The 16684-nt window shown below is 44.2% G+C and overlaps 1 protein-coding gene and 1 long non-coding RNA gene across 2 annotated transcripts in view; both read left to right on the top strand.

Moving 5' to 3' along the window:
• Window positions 1–1962: 1962 nt before the first annotated feature.
• JAM3 (junctional adhesion molecule 3) overlaps window positions 1963–16684 on the top strand; it is a 36750-nt gene continuing 22028 nt past the window's right edge. Inside the window, exon 1 of the mRNA XM_081172730.1 lies at window positions 1963–2153. Coding sequence (XP_081028856.1) covers window positions 2102–2153 — 52 coding nt within the window. The 5' untranslated portion in view covers window positions 1963–2101. The remainder of the gene's footprint in view (window positions 2154–16684) is intronic.
• LOC308574028 lies at window positions 13575–16540 on the top strand. The gene is made up of 2 exons (XR_014002308.1): window positions 13575–15482; window positions 15518–16540. It is a non-coding gene; the product is annotated as an uncharacterized lncRNA (long non-coding RNA).

Genomic DNA, 16684 nt, shown 5'->3' with positions numbered 1-16684 from the left:
TATTTAATTTTGTTTATTTGAAAGTTTTATATCCATGGTGGGAGAAGTGGAAATCTGCATGTAAGACTTAGCTAATATTTCCTCCCTAGCTCTCATTTCTTCATATTTTTTCCTTATCCATTGACATTGTTATCATACACCCCGTTGAATAGGCAAATGACCCTGGCTTTATCTTCAACTGTCTCTGGGCTGAATCTCTCTCTCTCTCTCTCCTTTGTTCTCCATAGTCAGTCCCTTGCCAAGAGATGTTGCTTCTCCCATTACAACTTGTACAAAATGGCTGAATAGTTTCATTTCATCATAAGAGGTATAAAAACATCCTTATGATCAGGTCTGTTTTCCCTGGACTATAATTGTTAATTGACATCCATTCATATTTGGATCCTCTTTATCAGATAGGTACATAAAATCCTATTTTATTCTTAGTAAGCAATGCTTAATTTCTAAAATAAGATATGCTGGACCTCAAGACTTTCAAGAAATAATGTCTTTTGATTTAGAGTCATTTCTCCATAAACTGAGATGTGTGATGATTAGTTCTATTTTTAATCAAGGATAAGCTAAAAGAATGGCACACTGCACATGCTCAAAGTCACTCTTTAGAATTGTTTCTCACATTGCAGGGTTGAAGTGCTACACAGAAAAAAAATCAGGTTCTATAGGACCCCTTGTCCCAAATGGCCATTTGACGCATTATGTTGTCTTTGATGAGTATCTATTATGAAATGAAACATGAGGAACACTTGAAATGGGACTAACCCATAATTTGTAAAAAATATGTGCTTCTTACAGAAAGCCAGGTTTAGATGCAACTCTCCTTCATGCCTATTGCTGAATAGAAGCCTGTTACTTATTCTGAGATTGTATAGGTGTTTAATTTAACATTTACCAGCTGCAATACTGGGTCTGTATTTTGGATTACTTATTGGTATTTATTGATTTGTTCTGATTTGTTGCTCTTTTATGGTATGTATTTCAGGTTCTATTTTATAAGCTACTCTCGAATAATTTGGGTGCTTCTAGATAGGTGTTTACTGTGAGCTCAGTGCTTATCAAGGATGCAAATTTTTTTTGCAGCACCATTTTGATGGTATCATTGCCATCAAAATGTCAGCCTGTAATTTCCCACTCCCTCATTTAATCCAGATTTATTCTTTCCAGGGAATTCAGGGTGGGTGGGATGATTAGTTAACATACGCAAACACACCTGTTGACAGCAACCTGTTTGCAACATCTGAATGGCCTGTTTGCAGTATTAAGCTCCTCATTGGAAACACCCTTTGTGTAGAGAAGTGAGATAAAAGTAATTAACTAAACCACATTAAACATCTCATTTCTTCTGAAAAGGGTCCTGTGATGCTCTGGAATAAGTTTTAGAATGATATTCAAACTAATTTATTACAATTATAAGTTGCTTCCTATGAAGCATCTTAAAGCAATGCCACAATAAAGGACAATGAAACATAGAGGGAGCAACAACCATTTTACATATTAAAACAATTTAAACAATTTCAAGTACACAAGCTTGTTTGTGTTATTCTAAATATGCATGTGTGTGATGTATTTTTTAACTCTACACATGCACGATTAATATTAATAACTGTAATAACAAATAGTAAAAGCGCCCTAACCAGTTCTCACAGTCTACTTTCCCTAAGTTCCTGGTCACTTTCTGGGACGGACCTAGCATTTCTTGTCACCTGGATACTATTTCGATGGTACCTTCAACCACTCGCTTCGACTCCGTTACTCCCCGCGACCCCGGGGCCCAGGTTCCCAAACTGTTTCCTTGTGGGAGGTGGGGGGCTTTGGAAGAAACAAACAAACCCATGGAGCTAACCGCCGCATCCATCCTTTCCAGGCTTCTCCTGCCCCTCCGCACGACTGTGGATGCGGTTGCCGAGGCAACGGAGCCCCAGCATCTCTCGTCTCCTAGCAACCGTTGCCCGAGCAGCCGAGCGCTGCTAAGGCGGGCATCTCCCGCTCGCTCCCTCCTTCCCTCCTTCCCTTTCTCTCCTCCCACCCGGCGCTGGGACCTGGCCAGACGGGGAATGCGCAAGCTCCGGCCCGGCCAGGCGGACGGCTTAGTTGCATCCCCATCATGGCGCTCAGGCGGCGGGCGCTCCTTCTCCTGCTGTTGCTTCCCATGTTCCGTGAGTCTCGCCCGGCTGGGGAGCAGGAGAGGTCCCGGGTTTGGGGGCGGCGGGTCGCCCGGGCTTTGCCTAGAGGGACCCCGGTTTTTATTTGCGGGGGGGATAACGAGGCTGAGCGGTTTGCAGCGGAGTGGGGCGATCATACTTCAGCCCCCTCCCCCGCCCATCATTGTTTTCAGCAGCCACGAGTTGGAAATTTGAAGGGGCGGGGGTGCCTGGCTGCTGTGCAAGCAGGGCGGGGGTCATGCGTGAGCTTTGCACCCTTCCCATCATCGAGGAGCGAAGGCTGCCTGGGACAATAGAAGCTATTGAGGGTGGCTTTTGCATTCACAAATGTGTGGCTTGGGGAGGGTTTTTTTTTAAGGTGGGGGGGATGTTGAGTTTTGCAACGGAGAGGGCAGCAACATTTATTCAAACTAGAAGGGAGGGATGAAAGGGAAAGTTTTAGCCCACTTTTTTAAAGTGGTGAGAGAAAGTCTTTCCCCTTTTGTTTGGTGGTGCTCTGTGCTGATAAGACCGTACTTAAAAATAAGATGTTGATGTCTGTGTGGTATGGAACCTCACAGCAGCCTTGGAGTAAAAGACATTGTACTAAGAAAGTATTTAAAAGTGAACGGGGTGTAAGGTTTGGAAACATTTCCGCAGCTGAGAGTCCCCTGTCCCTCCGCATATTTATTACACTAAAAAATGTGTTTATCTATTTAAAGTGTTTTGATCCCGCTTTTCAGCCCCCAAAAGACTCCCAGAGCTGCTTACAAATGTCAAGGATGAGATAGTCCCTGCCCTTGGGTTTATAATCTGAAAAACACTGAGACAAAAGGGAAAGGGTTTTTTTTTGGGGGGGGGGTTCCCTGCACTTAGAATAAAGTACTAATGAAGATTCTCCCTAGCTCAATCTATCCCATCCAAGTAAACAGATATCTGAAGAAGTGTGCATGCACACGAAAGCTCATACCAATAACTAACTTAGTTGGTCTCTAAGGTGCTACTGGAAGGATTTTTTTTTATTTTGTTTCGCCTACAGCAGAACAACATGGCTACTTACCTGTAGTTATTTTAGGGTTAGGGTAGGAGTTTTGATGGAAGTGAGTAGACTTTGTTTTAGTACAATACAGGTAGAAAAATGGAAATTGTGGGTCACCATTTTTATAAAAGTTTTGTGTCCCTTTTAAAAATTGGCATTAGCACTCATTACTCCCATCTGCATGTACCGTATTTTTCGCCCTATAAGACGCACTTTTTCCCCTCCAAAAATGAAGGGGAAATGTGGGTGCGTCTTATGGGGCGAATGCAGGCTTTCGCTGAAGCCTGGAGAGCGAGAGCGGTAGGTGCGCACCGACCCCTCTCGCTCTCCAGGCTTCGCGGACCTCTCCTCAAGCAGCGGGAACGTTCCCACTGCTTGGGGAGAGTTGCCGGCATCCCGAAGCCTGCAAGCGCTGATCCCAGCACGTGCAGGCTTCGCGGACCTCTCCCCAAGCAGCGGGAACGTTCCCACTGCTTGGGGAGAGTTGCCGGCATCCCGAAGCCTGCAAGCGCTGATCCCAGCACGTGCAGGCTTCGCGGATCTCTCCCCAAGCAGCGGGAACGTTCCCACTGCTTGGGGAGAGTTGCAGGCATCCCGAAGCCTGCAAGCGCTGATCCCAGCACGTGCAGGCTTCGCGGATCTCTCCCCAAGCAGCGGGAACGTTCCCACTGCTTGGGGAGAGTTGCAGGCATCCCGAAGCCTGCAAGCGCTGATCCCAGCACGCGCAGGCTTCGCGGATCTCTCCCCAAGCAGCGGGAACGTTCCCACTGCTTGGGGAGAGTTGCAGGCATCCCGAAGCCTGCAAGCGCTGATCCCAGCACGCGCAGGCTTCGCGGATCTCTCCCCAAGCAGCGGGAACGTTCCCACTGCTTGGGGAGAGTTGCAGGCATCCCGAAGCCTGCAAGCGCTGATCCCAGCACGCGCAGGCTTCGCGGATCTCTCCCCAAGCAGCGGGAACGTTCCCACTGCTTGGGGAGAGTTGCAGGCATCCCGAAGCCTGCAAGCGCTGATCCCAGCACGCGCAGGCTTCGCGGATCTCTCCCCAAGCAGCGGGAACGTTCCCACTGCTTGGGGAGAGTTGCAGGCATCCCGAAGCCTGCAAGCGCTGATCCCAGCACGCGCAGGCTTCGCGGATCTCTCCCCAAGCAGCGGGAACGTTCCCACTGCTTGGGGAGAGTTGCAGGCATCCCGAAGCCTGCAAGCGCTGATCCCAGCACGCGCAGGCTTCGCGGATCTCTCCCCAAGCAGCGGGAACGTTCCCACTGCTTGGGGAGAGTTGCAGGCATCCCGAAGCCTGCAAGCGCTGATCCCAGCACGTGCAGGCTTCGCGGATCTCTCCTCAAGCAGCGGGAACCACTGCTGGGCTCCCACGGCTTGCAGAGAGCTGCCTGTTTGGGGGCTGGGGTCGGGGGAAGCTCGGGGTGCCCCAGCCCCGCGCCTGGGGGGGGAAAATAATTTTTCCCCTTTATTTCCCCCCAAAAAAACTAGGTGCGTCTTATGGGCCGGAGCGTCTTATGGGGCGCAAAATACGGTAATTTGTATGTGTATTCAGAATATATGCACACACACAAATACCCCAACCCCAAGATTTAATTATAAAACAAGAGGGAAAGGCGTGTTCCCCCCCTCCCCAATCCAATGACTTGCTTTTTGTATTGGTACCTTTGAAGAATATGACAGTGAACCCCACCCCAATAAGAAATAAGGGACCTTGCTTCCCTAAAACTCTCTCCATAACTCAAGCACCACCCCCACCTTTCCAGAGGATGAGGGAATCAGGAATGTGATGGTTGGCCAGGCAGGCAGAGTTGATACTGGATCCTATTCACTTGGCAACAGAGACACCCTTTGTTCCTGGAGCCCCACGCAAATGTTTGCAGCTTTAATTGCAAAAACATTTGTTAATTCCATTCACGAATGAGTTGGGACTTGCTTGTTGTCTGGCTATTAATAAAGGCCCCAGGGAGGGAGTTGGAGAGTGGCAGTCACAGTTTGGGGGAGGGGGGGTCTCTCTCAACCATTTGTGTCCTCACCCCCAGACAGACAGGCAAAAGAGAGATAAATGTGGTATTTTTAATCCTGCTTCTTACATCGAAATCATTCAGTGTAGGAAGTAATACTTACCTCCTGTGTAAATTATTGCTTGTGATAACCACACACAAATGTGCGTCTTCTCTTGCAACTGCCAGAAAAATACACAATCTCACATAGGTTTCTTTCTACAAAGAAATTTCCCTCTGGAGTGGGCATTTTGAAGGGTAGCTCTCCAAGATCTTCTGATACTACTTTTCCAAACTTTATTTCAGTTTCTACAGTCTATTATGCCTTTGGTCTGGGATAGTAACAACAGCTTAAATAACACATCTGAGCTTATTTGCAAAACAGCTGTGAAATACCAAAATGTGTCTGTTACAGACTGTGGAACAAGTTATAAAAAATCTGACTGATACCAGATTGGCGCATATAGCATTCAGCACTCATAGTTTTTTACAGAGTGGCATTAAAAGGTTCCTGCCCTAAGCTCTTCACAGTGTGAATTGCAAACATCAGTAAATGTCAGGCAGGTTACTGAACATGGGACCCACATTTGCCATTATTTGAAGATCTTCACTAGCTTTTTTTCTGGACAGAATTAAAGGTGCTAGTTTTAACTGCCCCCATGATCTTCAGATGAAGGGCAGTATACAAATTTAATAAATTAAATAAATAAAAATAAAACCAATACAGCTCTAAATAAATCTAAAACCAGTTTTTCTAAACAACTACCTTCTCCCATAAAACTTGCATTTTGCTAGAATCATCGCTCCTGCCCTGGAGGATATTGGAGACAGAGCATTCCCTGAATCTTCCAATTTTAATTGGAAAAAAGTCTGTGAAGGGGGGGGGGTTATCTCTGTGTACATAAATTAGAATGATTTGCCTAGGGTAATTTGCAGCAAAATATTTTCAGTTTGCATCAAAACAGTTTCTGATACCACGGTTGTCTAATACTGTATTTGAAGCCCTTCCTTGTCACTACTGACCTTATGAAATGGGGGGGGGGATCCATGGAAAAAGAAAGTACTGGAGGGAACCCCCCCCCCCAATAATTCTATGCCACATTACTGAATGGTTTTTAGTTTGTTAATTCTGGAATTTAGGATTCTTTTTTGTTAGCTGCCTTGAATCTGACAAAAACACAAGAAATGCTGGTCTGTGTGCATTATCTATATGTATACTATACATGTATGTATTTTAAATAAAACATCTACATTCCCAACAAAGGACAGTGATAGGAAAGAGAAGATAAGGGATGAACCCAAGAAAATTAATAAATTGAAATAGATATATACTAATTTTCTGCTTACCAGTCTAAAAACCAGTTCACAACAATAAAACAAATAGTACTCTAATAGTGGAATCTTATACATGTCTATGCAGAAGCAAGACCCACTGAGTTCAGTGAGTTTTACTTCCAAGTAAATATGCATAAGATTGCAGCCTAAATCAGAGTGTGCTATAATAATCAAAACAGCAAAATACAGACTGCAGCAATAAAACAATAAGGTAACCAACATCATCTAAATCTATAGCTGCAGCAGGCCTTTACATAGAAGCTTGATAAAAACAATTGAAATAAATTTAAATACGGACAGCCAGCAAAACCATTAAAAATAATAGGTGAAATAATTATTTTTTAATTAGGATACTAGTGTAGTCACTTACTTTAATGCTTGATTTTTTTTTTGTTTTTAGATATGCTGTAAGCCACCCAGAGTGGCTGGGGAAACCCAGCCCAGATGGACAGGGTATAAATAAATTATTATTATTATTGAGGTGGGGGCTCCTGAAGAAGGCACTTTGTTTCAGATCTCAGTGGATCAGATGAGTTCACATAGAAGAAGGTCCATGCATATGTCAGGCTTTTGGGTTCAGTTTGGGATAGAGATTATGGATTCACAGAAAAAAACAGATTTTGAGGAGGGATTTGAGGGAACAGAGAGACATAACCATATACATAACCATCACAACCATATTAAACCATAAAAGCAATCAAGTGGAGGAGGGGTTTTGTGTCCCCGTGTCCAAGAGGAATTCTGGGTTATCAGGCTAGATCTGATGAAGCTGGTTTATATATTTCCTCCCATATGGGGGATCAGCCAGTGTATGCTCCTCATTTCCAGCAGGTTCTGCAAAGCGATGAACAGAGCCTCAGTTGAATGTCTGCTACCTCTCCCACATTCCATCTTGTGACTAAATGCAGACGCCATCCATGGCTCCAATTCTCACATTCTTTTCCAGCATCTCACCCTTGTTTTATATAGCACCTAGCCAAATTAAGAGTTCTGGAGAACTTGAAAGCTTGCATATATTATTCTGTCACAATTTGGTCAGCCAGACAAAAAAGTACAGCCCTAATGTGGGTTTTGGAATTTTACCTAAATTCTGTCTCTCCTCTGTCAAGATTCTTTAAAAATGTTGAGTACTACTAGAAATACTACATCCTCTTCTCCATGGGAGTAAATTTTACTGAATCCGTGAGACTGATTTCCAAGTCAACATGCACAATGTTCAAAGTGCTTTACTGTTCTTTGCTTCTTTATAACCGCAAGACAGATAATTCAAGCCAAAAAGTGTGTGACTTGCTATAGCCCATTCCATACAACTTCTAAATGAAGTAGTGATTTTTATGGGGTGTCCTATACTTAAAACCAGCTGTTTGGCCATTGCCCTGCACTCCTAATTTCTTATAACCCCACCAACTCCTCAACCTTGGGACAGAATCGTCAGTGAGGATTTGCATCCTATGGTGTGCTAAGATAGTTGAGAGTCATGAAATTCTCCAGAGTCACAAGTGGGTTTTGTGCCCACAAAGGTCTTTTTGTAGTGTTATAGTAAGAATATCTTGAGAGTCCCTGCAACCACCCCCTTTTTTAAAAAAGTAACATCCAGCTGTCGTTCAAGCAAGCAAATGCTCCAAGCCAGCTGTCTAGGCCCGTGGAAGCTTTTGTGGGGTTGTAGATTTTAGACTTTCAGACTTCTCAATTGGGAAGGGGGACTTGAATGCCAAGAATGTCATTAGGGCAAGGAGCTGCATGCATCATTAATGTGCAGTAACCAGGGCAGTTGCATGCAAATACAAACTCATCGAGCTGAGCCAAAATTGGGCGTTTCAAATGGCAAGTTCAGTAACATCCTTTAGGCAGGATTTGGTGTTTTTCATCCAGCAGTAAATAACCAGAAACTTCGTCAAGCCGTAAGAGAAGCATCTGTGCGTTCCTCTTGCCTGGGTCCACTCTACAGCTGTTGGCAAAGAATGTGTGATACTAGCAAGCTGCCTCTCCCTCCTGACATTTATCGCAACTGTTTTTTGTTACTCAAATATGCCTCAATTCGTGGAGAGGTGTGTGTAAGTGTGTGCAAACACCGCCCATGTCTCTTTCCTTCTCTGTGCTGAAAGTCAAGTGACCCAGCTATGAACTTTGATTCCTTTCTCTTTTTTTGACCCGTCTTTATTAATATTGCCCAGGATTAATGTTGCATTGTCTGGATGGATACCAGTGGTGGTGGGTTTACCTCGTTGACAATTCCATTGGCGTGCTTATAATTTGAGCTATAAATAACCGCTGCTTTGCTTACAAAACAAAACAAAGTCTGTGAGGTTTTGTAGTATAAATATACTTCTTTCCAATTTCCAGGTTCATTCGGGTCACTTGTGGTTCACTTAAGGCTCGTCTGCTGTCCATTTAGCCGTCCCATTTTCAAGTTTTAAAAGTGGTTTTCAGATTTTCTCTTTTCAAGGCAACTTTCCCCACATCACGTCCCAGTCAAGAGTTTCTCTGGATAGTACTAGAAATCCCCAGTTCTGTTAACAGCTGTCCTTTGTGATGATCCATCAAGGCTATAGGCTGCAGTGTCCTCCCGAGCAGCAAAGGGTTGCAATGAGGGATGTAAGAAGGCAGCAGTTTCCATTCTGATCTGTATTTGTCACAACCGGCGCTGTTTCCCTTCGGGCCTCATCGATCTCATCAAACTAATAGTGCACCTAGAAGGCACCCAACACTGCCAAACCACTGTGTACAGTGGAACCTTGGTTGTCGAACGTAATCTGTTTCAGAAGACTGTTCGACTTCTGAAACGTTCGACAGCCAAGGTGCAAAGGGCTGTCTGCAATGTCCATTGAGAAAATTGAAAAACATGCAGCGGAAGCCATTTGACTTCCGAGGCGTGTTCAAAAACGGAAATGTTTGGCTTCCAAGATGCTCGAAAACCAAGGTACCACTGTATTGGGACAGATTGGTACAGTAACAATGAGCATGAGTCGTTGTGGTCAGTGGTGGGAGAGTGTCTACCATCACTAATCTTCTTGTTGAGTAACCCTTGATACACTGGCAAGCAACACCAACATTCTCTGGAACACGGTTTGAAAAACCACTGGGGTAGAACAATGGTGAGTTGTTTGTACTAACTTTTGCTCTTTAGCAAACCACATCTTTTCTTTGGCATTCTTTGCAAACCCCCTTTATTTTTGTGCATGTGTGTTGAGGCAGAACTGGATGCTGCTGTAAATTTAGAAGTAATGTTTCACAGCTGATTGCACCCATCCCCACTAAGCCAAGGAATGTCAGTGAATCATTCCCACCCCCACCCCGCAAAGCAGGGGTGAGCTGTAGTGTGGGGTTGGGGTGGGGGAAAGAGATAGGACACTCGATTCCCATAGGCCAGTAAGTGCTGATTCAGAATCCCCCACATCTTCCGTCTTCCCGTTATGCGAAACCATTTGTTGCAAAATGGTTTGGGGTAAACTAAATCTCTCTCTGCCTGAGATGCTGAACATTTAATGCTGTCTGGAGGCTTGTTTAGAAGTCGCATCCCATAAAAGCTGATGAAGCAAAGACACAAAATTAATTAACGTGGTTCCATTCTCAATCTGTTTCCTCTTCCAGCAGGAAGATTAAAAGCATAAGGCATATTTCTGTTGGAGGGGAAAACAACAACTCCGTCATAGGTTATCCCCAACCCTAACAATCTTCACAAGAGATTGCCGCCACTTGTCTTCACAGATTACGGGTGCCACAGCCGTTTGACCTATCAGACGAACAAAACAAGTAGAATAGCAAGGGGCTTATCGTAACTGTAATTTAATCATAGGTACATCATTCCATTGAAATAATTACACTAGGTATCTTATTTGTTTAAGCCAAAGACAGCACAAGCACTTCTGGAAAAGACAATGTCAACACACTATTGCCAAAGTACAACATAGGCCGATAGCGAAATGCGTTGCAGAATACTGAACGAGGATGTACTGATTAATTCAGGCTACTAAGTGGCAAAAATACATCATCTCAGATTTGCCTTTCATGTGAAGCTCCTTTTGTTCATTGTGACGGACAAAACACTTCCCATAATGCTTTCTGATTATTATGGTCAAAGCTTCTGAAATATGGGTGATTGGTAGAATGCAGAAGCAGGTGGCAGCTGAGCTTTCAGAGGCATGGAGAGCGGCTTCGGCTGTTCCTTGCTGATCAAGAGGACAAGAAAGCATAAGTTGCCTGTACTTTGTTTCCCTGCCATAACTGCATCAGAAATAAAAAAATTCCTTCCAGTAGCACCTTAAAGACCAACTAAGTTAGTTCTTGGTATGAGCTTTCGTGTGCATGCACACTTCTTCAGATACACTGAAACAGAAGTTGCCAGACCCTTCTATATAGTGAGAAGGTGGGGAGGGGTATTACTCAGAAGGTTGGTGGGAATGGGAGATTGGCAGATAGCTGAATGAATTGCAACTCATTACCAAACTTAAAACCATGGAGAGACCTGGTCTGAACAAAGACATTGGATTATTATCTCATTATACATGACTAAGCCATTTCTCACCTTCTCACCCCTTGCCTTTTCCTGTAAGACCTATTACTGTCAAGAGTCGTCAACAGGCTCATCTCAGCTATCTGCCAATCTCCCGTTCCCACCACCCTTCTGAGTAATACCCCTCCCCACCTTCTCACTATATAGAAGGGTCTGGCAACTTCTGTTTCAGTGTATCTGAAGAAGTGTGCATGCACACGAAAGCTCATACCAAGAACTAACTTAGTTGGTCTTTAAGGTGCTACTGGAAGGAATTTTTTTATTTTGACTATGGCAGACCAACATGGCTACCTATCTGTAACTGCATCAGAAATGTATGCCCAAGCATCACTGCTGCCCAGTTAGTGTTCAAAACTCCCATTTTTCTAGGCGCACTTTGCGACAGGGAATATCATTAGCTTGAGCCGTTTCTGAACTCTGGGCGTGATACTGCGCCTAAGATTTCATATTAAAACTGCAGAGTGAAAGGAAAGGAGGACCTTCTCTGCCTCCCCACTTCCAAAAAAGAGAAGTTTTTAACCTATTATTTAGGAAAATTCTTCATGGCATGGAGAAAACGGATAGGGGAAAGTTTTTCTCCCTCTCCCATAATGCAATGCTAGAACTTGGGGACATCCGGCGAGGCCAAATGTTGGAAGGTTCAGAACAGACAAAGGAATGTACTTCTTAATGCAGCTCATAGTTAAACTATGGAAGTTCCTCACGCAAGAGACGGTGATGACCACCAACTTGGATGGCTTTGAAAGGAGGTTAGACAAATTGATGGAGGATAAAGGCTGTCAGTGCCTACTAGCCACAGTGGCAATGCTCTACCTCCAAGTCGGAAGCAGGTATGCTTCTGAATACCAGTTGCTGGAAGCCACAGGAGCAGGGCGTGCCCTTGTGTTCAGAACCTGCTTGCAGGCTTCTCAGAAGCATCAGGTTGGCCTCTCGGAGAACAGGATGTTGGACTGCATGGACCCCTGGCCTGATCCAGGCTCTTCTTATGTTTTTACGTCCTCTATTGAAGGGATCTCCAGTCAAAGTCTACTCAGACTTCCCAAGTATTATTTCCTGCACAGTGACTAAAGGTACTGCAAAACCATCCCTACTGCGAAGTTTTTTGGGGAAATACTTTTCTTCTCCCACCTCTAAGGCTGTCGTGTTTCTACACATCTTCCCCTGCCGTTTTTGAGTCCCCAAAGTATAATCCTCCAGAGCTTGGAAAAAAAAAAAAAAAGACTGATAGGCTCAGCTTGGGGACATTTAAACAATCAGACATATGGTTGCAAGCAGAATTTCTTAAGTCCTGCCAATGGCAGATGTAGGCGCAAAGCCCCCACTCCCTAGCTGGGATTTCAATGTCAGGAAATGACAATGCGTGCTGGACGTTCCTTGCTTCTCTTCTCCGGAGCAAATTATTAGTTTGCTTAACAATGCACACATGGGGGGTGGGGCTTACAATGCAATGTTGTAAGGGTCTGCTCGGAGGTGAGTTCCATTTAATAAAATGCGACTTACTCCGCTGTCCGACTGCTGCTCTCCAGGTCTTCAAGCAGGAATCGATTCCAGTGGTTCCTGGAGAAGTTGGGGGCTGAACCTGGGACCATCCCCATCCAAAACAGATGCTTTGCTACTGAGCTACACCCTGCCTCATGCTGTGTGTGCAGTGTGCTGGCAACTCATCCACAGCAGTGGTTAAAATTAGCATTTCAAAATAAACACCCCTTTAACATTTGCAAATCAGTAGCGGCTGTTTTTATCCTTCATCTCGGAAAAATGACAACCTTTTCAACATGCATATAATTGCCTCCCAGTCGTTTCCCTCTAAAAGATCTACTGAGTATTATACTTAGATGTTAGCTATGGCCACATCCCATTACCCGTTCCTTTATTGTGTTTTGCAGCCAAAATCTAGCTATATGGAATGTCCAGATCTAGAGGCAGCAAAAACCTCTGAATACGAGGTGCAGAGACAGCCAGTAGGAGAGGGCTGTTGCCTTCCTGTCCTGGTTGTAGGTGTTCAGATATATTTGGCATCTACTGTTGAATACAGAACTGCCACATTTGCACATTACACTAAACCAGAATTACTGGCTTACGCTGGTTTATTGTGAACATGAAACCCAATGGGAGTTGGGTGTGCTTAGGCTGGTGAAGAGAAGACTGGAGCTGATACGACAGCCATTTTCAAATATCTGAAAGGCTGTCATATAGAAGACGGAGCATGCTTGTTTTCTGCTGCTCCAGAAAACATCCAGAAAACAGAAAATACTTACATCCATTGGGTGTAAACCAATGGATTCAAATGACAAGAAATGAGATTTTGACTAAACAATAGGAAGGACTTTCTGATATCAAGCACTGTTTGACAGTGGAACGTACTCCCTTGGAAGGTGGTAGTTTTTAAAAGCATTGGATAACCATCTGCCTGGGATTCTTTAGCTGGGGGTTGGATTAGCTGGCCTTTGGGGTGCCTTCCAGCCCTATGATTCCTTGAATTCATACCCATCATAATCATCTCTTGCTTAGAATGAGCAAGAGAAACAAAACCAGAAGTTGCAGTTAAGTTTGGCTTCCTGTCACATCTGGACTTGATGTCATAATTTGCTTCTCCCCATCAAGCTAGGATTTGTAAGCCAATAACAAACCGTGGCTCAAGGCTGGCTGGAGATCCTTCCTGACTTGTTAAAGGAATAACAAAACGTGAACATCCTAGTGACTCTATCTTGCAGTTTCCTGGTTTATTTCTCCTGCTTGTGCTGGGGAGAAAAAAAGCAGGAACAATTGAACTATGTATACAATTGTAGTGCTCATTTACTAGTGATGTGTGAGGGGATTTTTGGAAAATCTTCCATTGTTCATATTTAAGAAAATGCAAATAATTGAAAATTGTTGGCACACCAATATGTTTTAGCAACCTGAAGAATTGTGCATATACGCTGACTCACATCCTTCTTGTGATAATCACCTGGGGGGGGGAAACATTAATTACAGCTTTAGAAATGTTAATCTTTCCTAATAATTGTATTTGTAAATGACAGCCATTCATTGTTATGAATGAACTTAAGACATAGCAAATCTTCTGTGTCAAAATTCAAGCAATGGAAAATTTTCTTCCCCAAATCACTGTCATTCACAAGAAGCCAGCAACCCTGACTTATCGCATGATGTGTGAACATACCCATTGATGGACTTTGGTCTGATTCATCAAGGCAATTCTTACATTTGTGACCTCCTGCAATGTGTGAACAAACAGGTTTTTTTAGTGTGATATTTCATGTGGGTAGGTGTGGTTTTCTTTTATTTTCCATAATAATACCTTGGCCTCTCATTATCTCTTGCAAAAGATCAGATTTCTGGAATAATTTCCCATCCTGGAACAGAGGAGTGGCGGCATAAAACTAATTATATTTTATTTGCCTCTCTTAAAATAAAAAGAGCACCAGAACTCTGTCCAATATATATATATCCTCTAGGCAGACAGGTATTTTAAAATTAACAAAGCTGTATTTATATATAACAGAGCAAGTTTAGCCTGGGGAAAGATTTCATAGCTGGGTTGTCAACTCTAGGAAACAAGGCCTTGATCCTGCAGGTACTTAAGAACATATGCCACAGTTAGTCATACAAGTTAAGCTCAAAGGTAAACTATTAACTTAAGACTCACAAATTACCCCAAGACATCAGGCATGCAGATGAAGGTGCTTAATTTCTGCATTCTGGGATGCTGCTCTAGTAACGAAGAAAATTTTAGTGACTGTGGACATTTATTTGTTTTTAAAAACAACCTTATACAGGCGTCCCCCCCCCCACTTATGCACAACCGACTCACGCACGTCCGCGTACACGTGTGACGCCAGGAAGCAAACAAATTGATAGATTCAAACCAGGAAATGGCGGGAGACAGCTGGAGAGTCTTCATGGATCATGAGGAGACCCTCCCTGTAGCCTTAGGAGGACTTCAGTGAGGGCAAAGGAAGCCCCAGAGAGACTGGAGGTACAGCAGGGCTTTGTTTAGGCTGCTCAGCCTCCCTGCCTAGCAGCTGGCTTGTGGGGTAGCGCAGCAGCAGCCTTTTTTCCATGAGTCCTCCAGCCAGCCCCAGAACCTGAACTCTAGAGAGTTGTATGGAGAGAAAGTCGGAGAGCAGGAGAAAATTGGTGTTTTGGATGCTTTTTAGAGGCTGTTCCCACTTACACATTTTTTGCTTATGCACGTGGGGCCCCAGACCGTAACCCTCACTATTCTCAAGCAAACGGGACAGCAGAGGGAACTAGTGAAGACTGCAAAGGCTTGATTCGGGTCATGGTGACCTACATATATTGCTCTTTTAAACTACAGGCCAACACCACTGATAACCATAAAGCCTAATCACTAATGAGAAAACCAATTGGAAGATCAATTTCAACTTTGGAGTAAATCCAGAGGTTTTTTCCCCAGCCAGAACTCACTGGAACTGAGTTCTAGCACCTCTCAGGTAGGTGCCATTGCTATTATAAGAGAAAAAAGGAGATGTTTATGGTGAGTTTTGGCACCTCTTTTTTCTAGAAAAATAGCACTGAATAGATCCCTATTCCCAAGTGGCCTGACCTGGAAAATGTTGCCTCTTCAGATTTACCAAGCCAAATCAAAAACCTCTACCTCTTAAACAGTTGGAAGAGTAACCCTAAGGGCTTTTATACCCATGGTGGTTGTGGCCTTCTGTTCTTTTGAAAAAAATAGTTGGGCTTTAGGTGGTCTGAGAACAGAAAATCCACAATAGCAATGCCTGTATGACGGTATCTTGTCAGGGATGATGGACAACTTGTGATCCTCCCAACTTCTATCAGCACCAGCCAGCCTGGCCAGCGGTCAGAACTGATGGGAACTGAAGGACAATAGCAGATGGAGGGTCGCAGGTTCTGCATCCTGGAGTCACCAAAAAAAGAAAGGAAGGTGAACGGCGGGTAGCAATCCCACTAGAGTGGAAGCACCTTAGCTGCCGCTGGACTTAATTTTATTGAGGTGAAATCAGGAGTTTTCCCTGCTCCTGTTCTGCTCTTGTTTTGAGGGAGGCAACGGAAGTTCTTCTCTAGCTTGCTGACTGGTATGTCCTCTAAGCCTTCTGTGGCCCAGGCCCTTTGTAATCCTTCCAGATGGAGGCTGTTTATCTTCGGAAAGCCTTGACTTTACAATGTAATGCTTTCGTTCTGCTATCAAGGAGGTGTAGAGGAATACCAGGCTAGATTATCTCACTTGGCTGCTGAGGTAGCCTTCTGTGCGATGCCTGCCTGGGGCCAGAGCGTGCCTCCCTTCTGTGGGTGTGTTGTGCATGACTCTCTGTGCGTGTTTGATGCTGGTTGCTAACGTGTTCCTCTCCTCTCTCTATAAAGGCTCTTCTGATATGCCAGACTCAAGGCCAGCTGTCCTCACCCAAAGTCCCAGCGTGATTTAATAAGCTTCTCTCCCACTTGGGGTTGGGAGAAGGGGGGTGGATAAGCCCTTTGAAGTTTTCTTAAAAGAAAGGGGGGAAAGCTGGAGATTTAAATAAATAAATAAATAAAATGCACACACTTCTGCTTTTCTGTGTCTGGTACAGAACACTTTGTACTGCATTCCCTCAAGCTGCGATTTGGTATCTGTGGGCTACTTTTTCACCGTTTTTCCTAGTCTAGACTTCCTTTGCTTGTGGTTTGGTTA

This window comes from Podarcis bocagei (genome assembly GCF_964188305.1).
Source record: "Podarcis bocagei genome assembly, chromosome: 15".
NCBI classification, from domain to species: Eukaryota; Metazoa; Chordata; class Lepidosauria; order Squamata; family Lacertidae; genus Podarcis; species Podarcis bocagei.
Note: the sequence above shows the minus strand (reverse complement) of the source record. Positions and strands in the feature narration are given on the sequence as shown.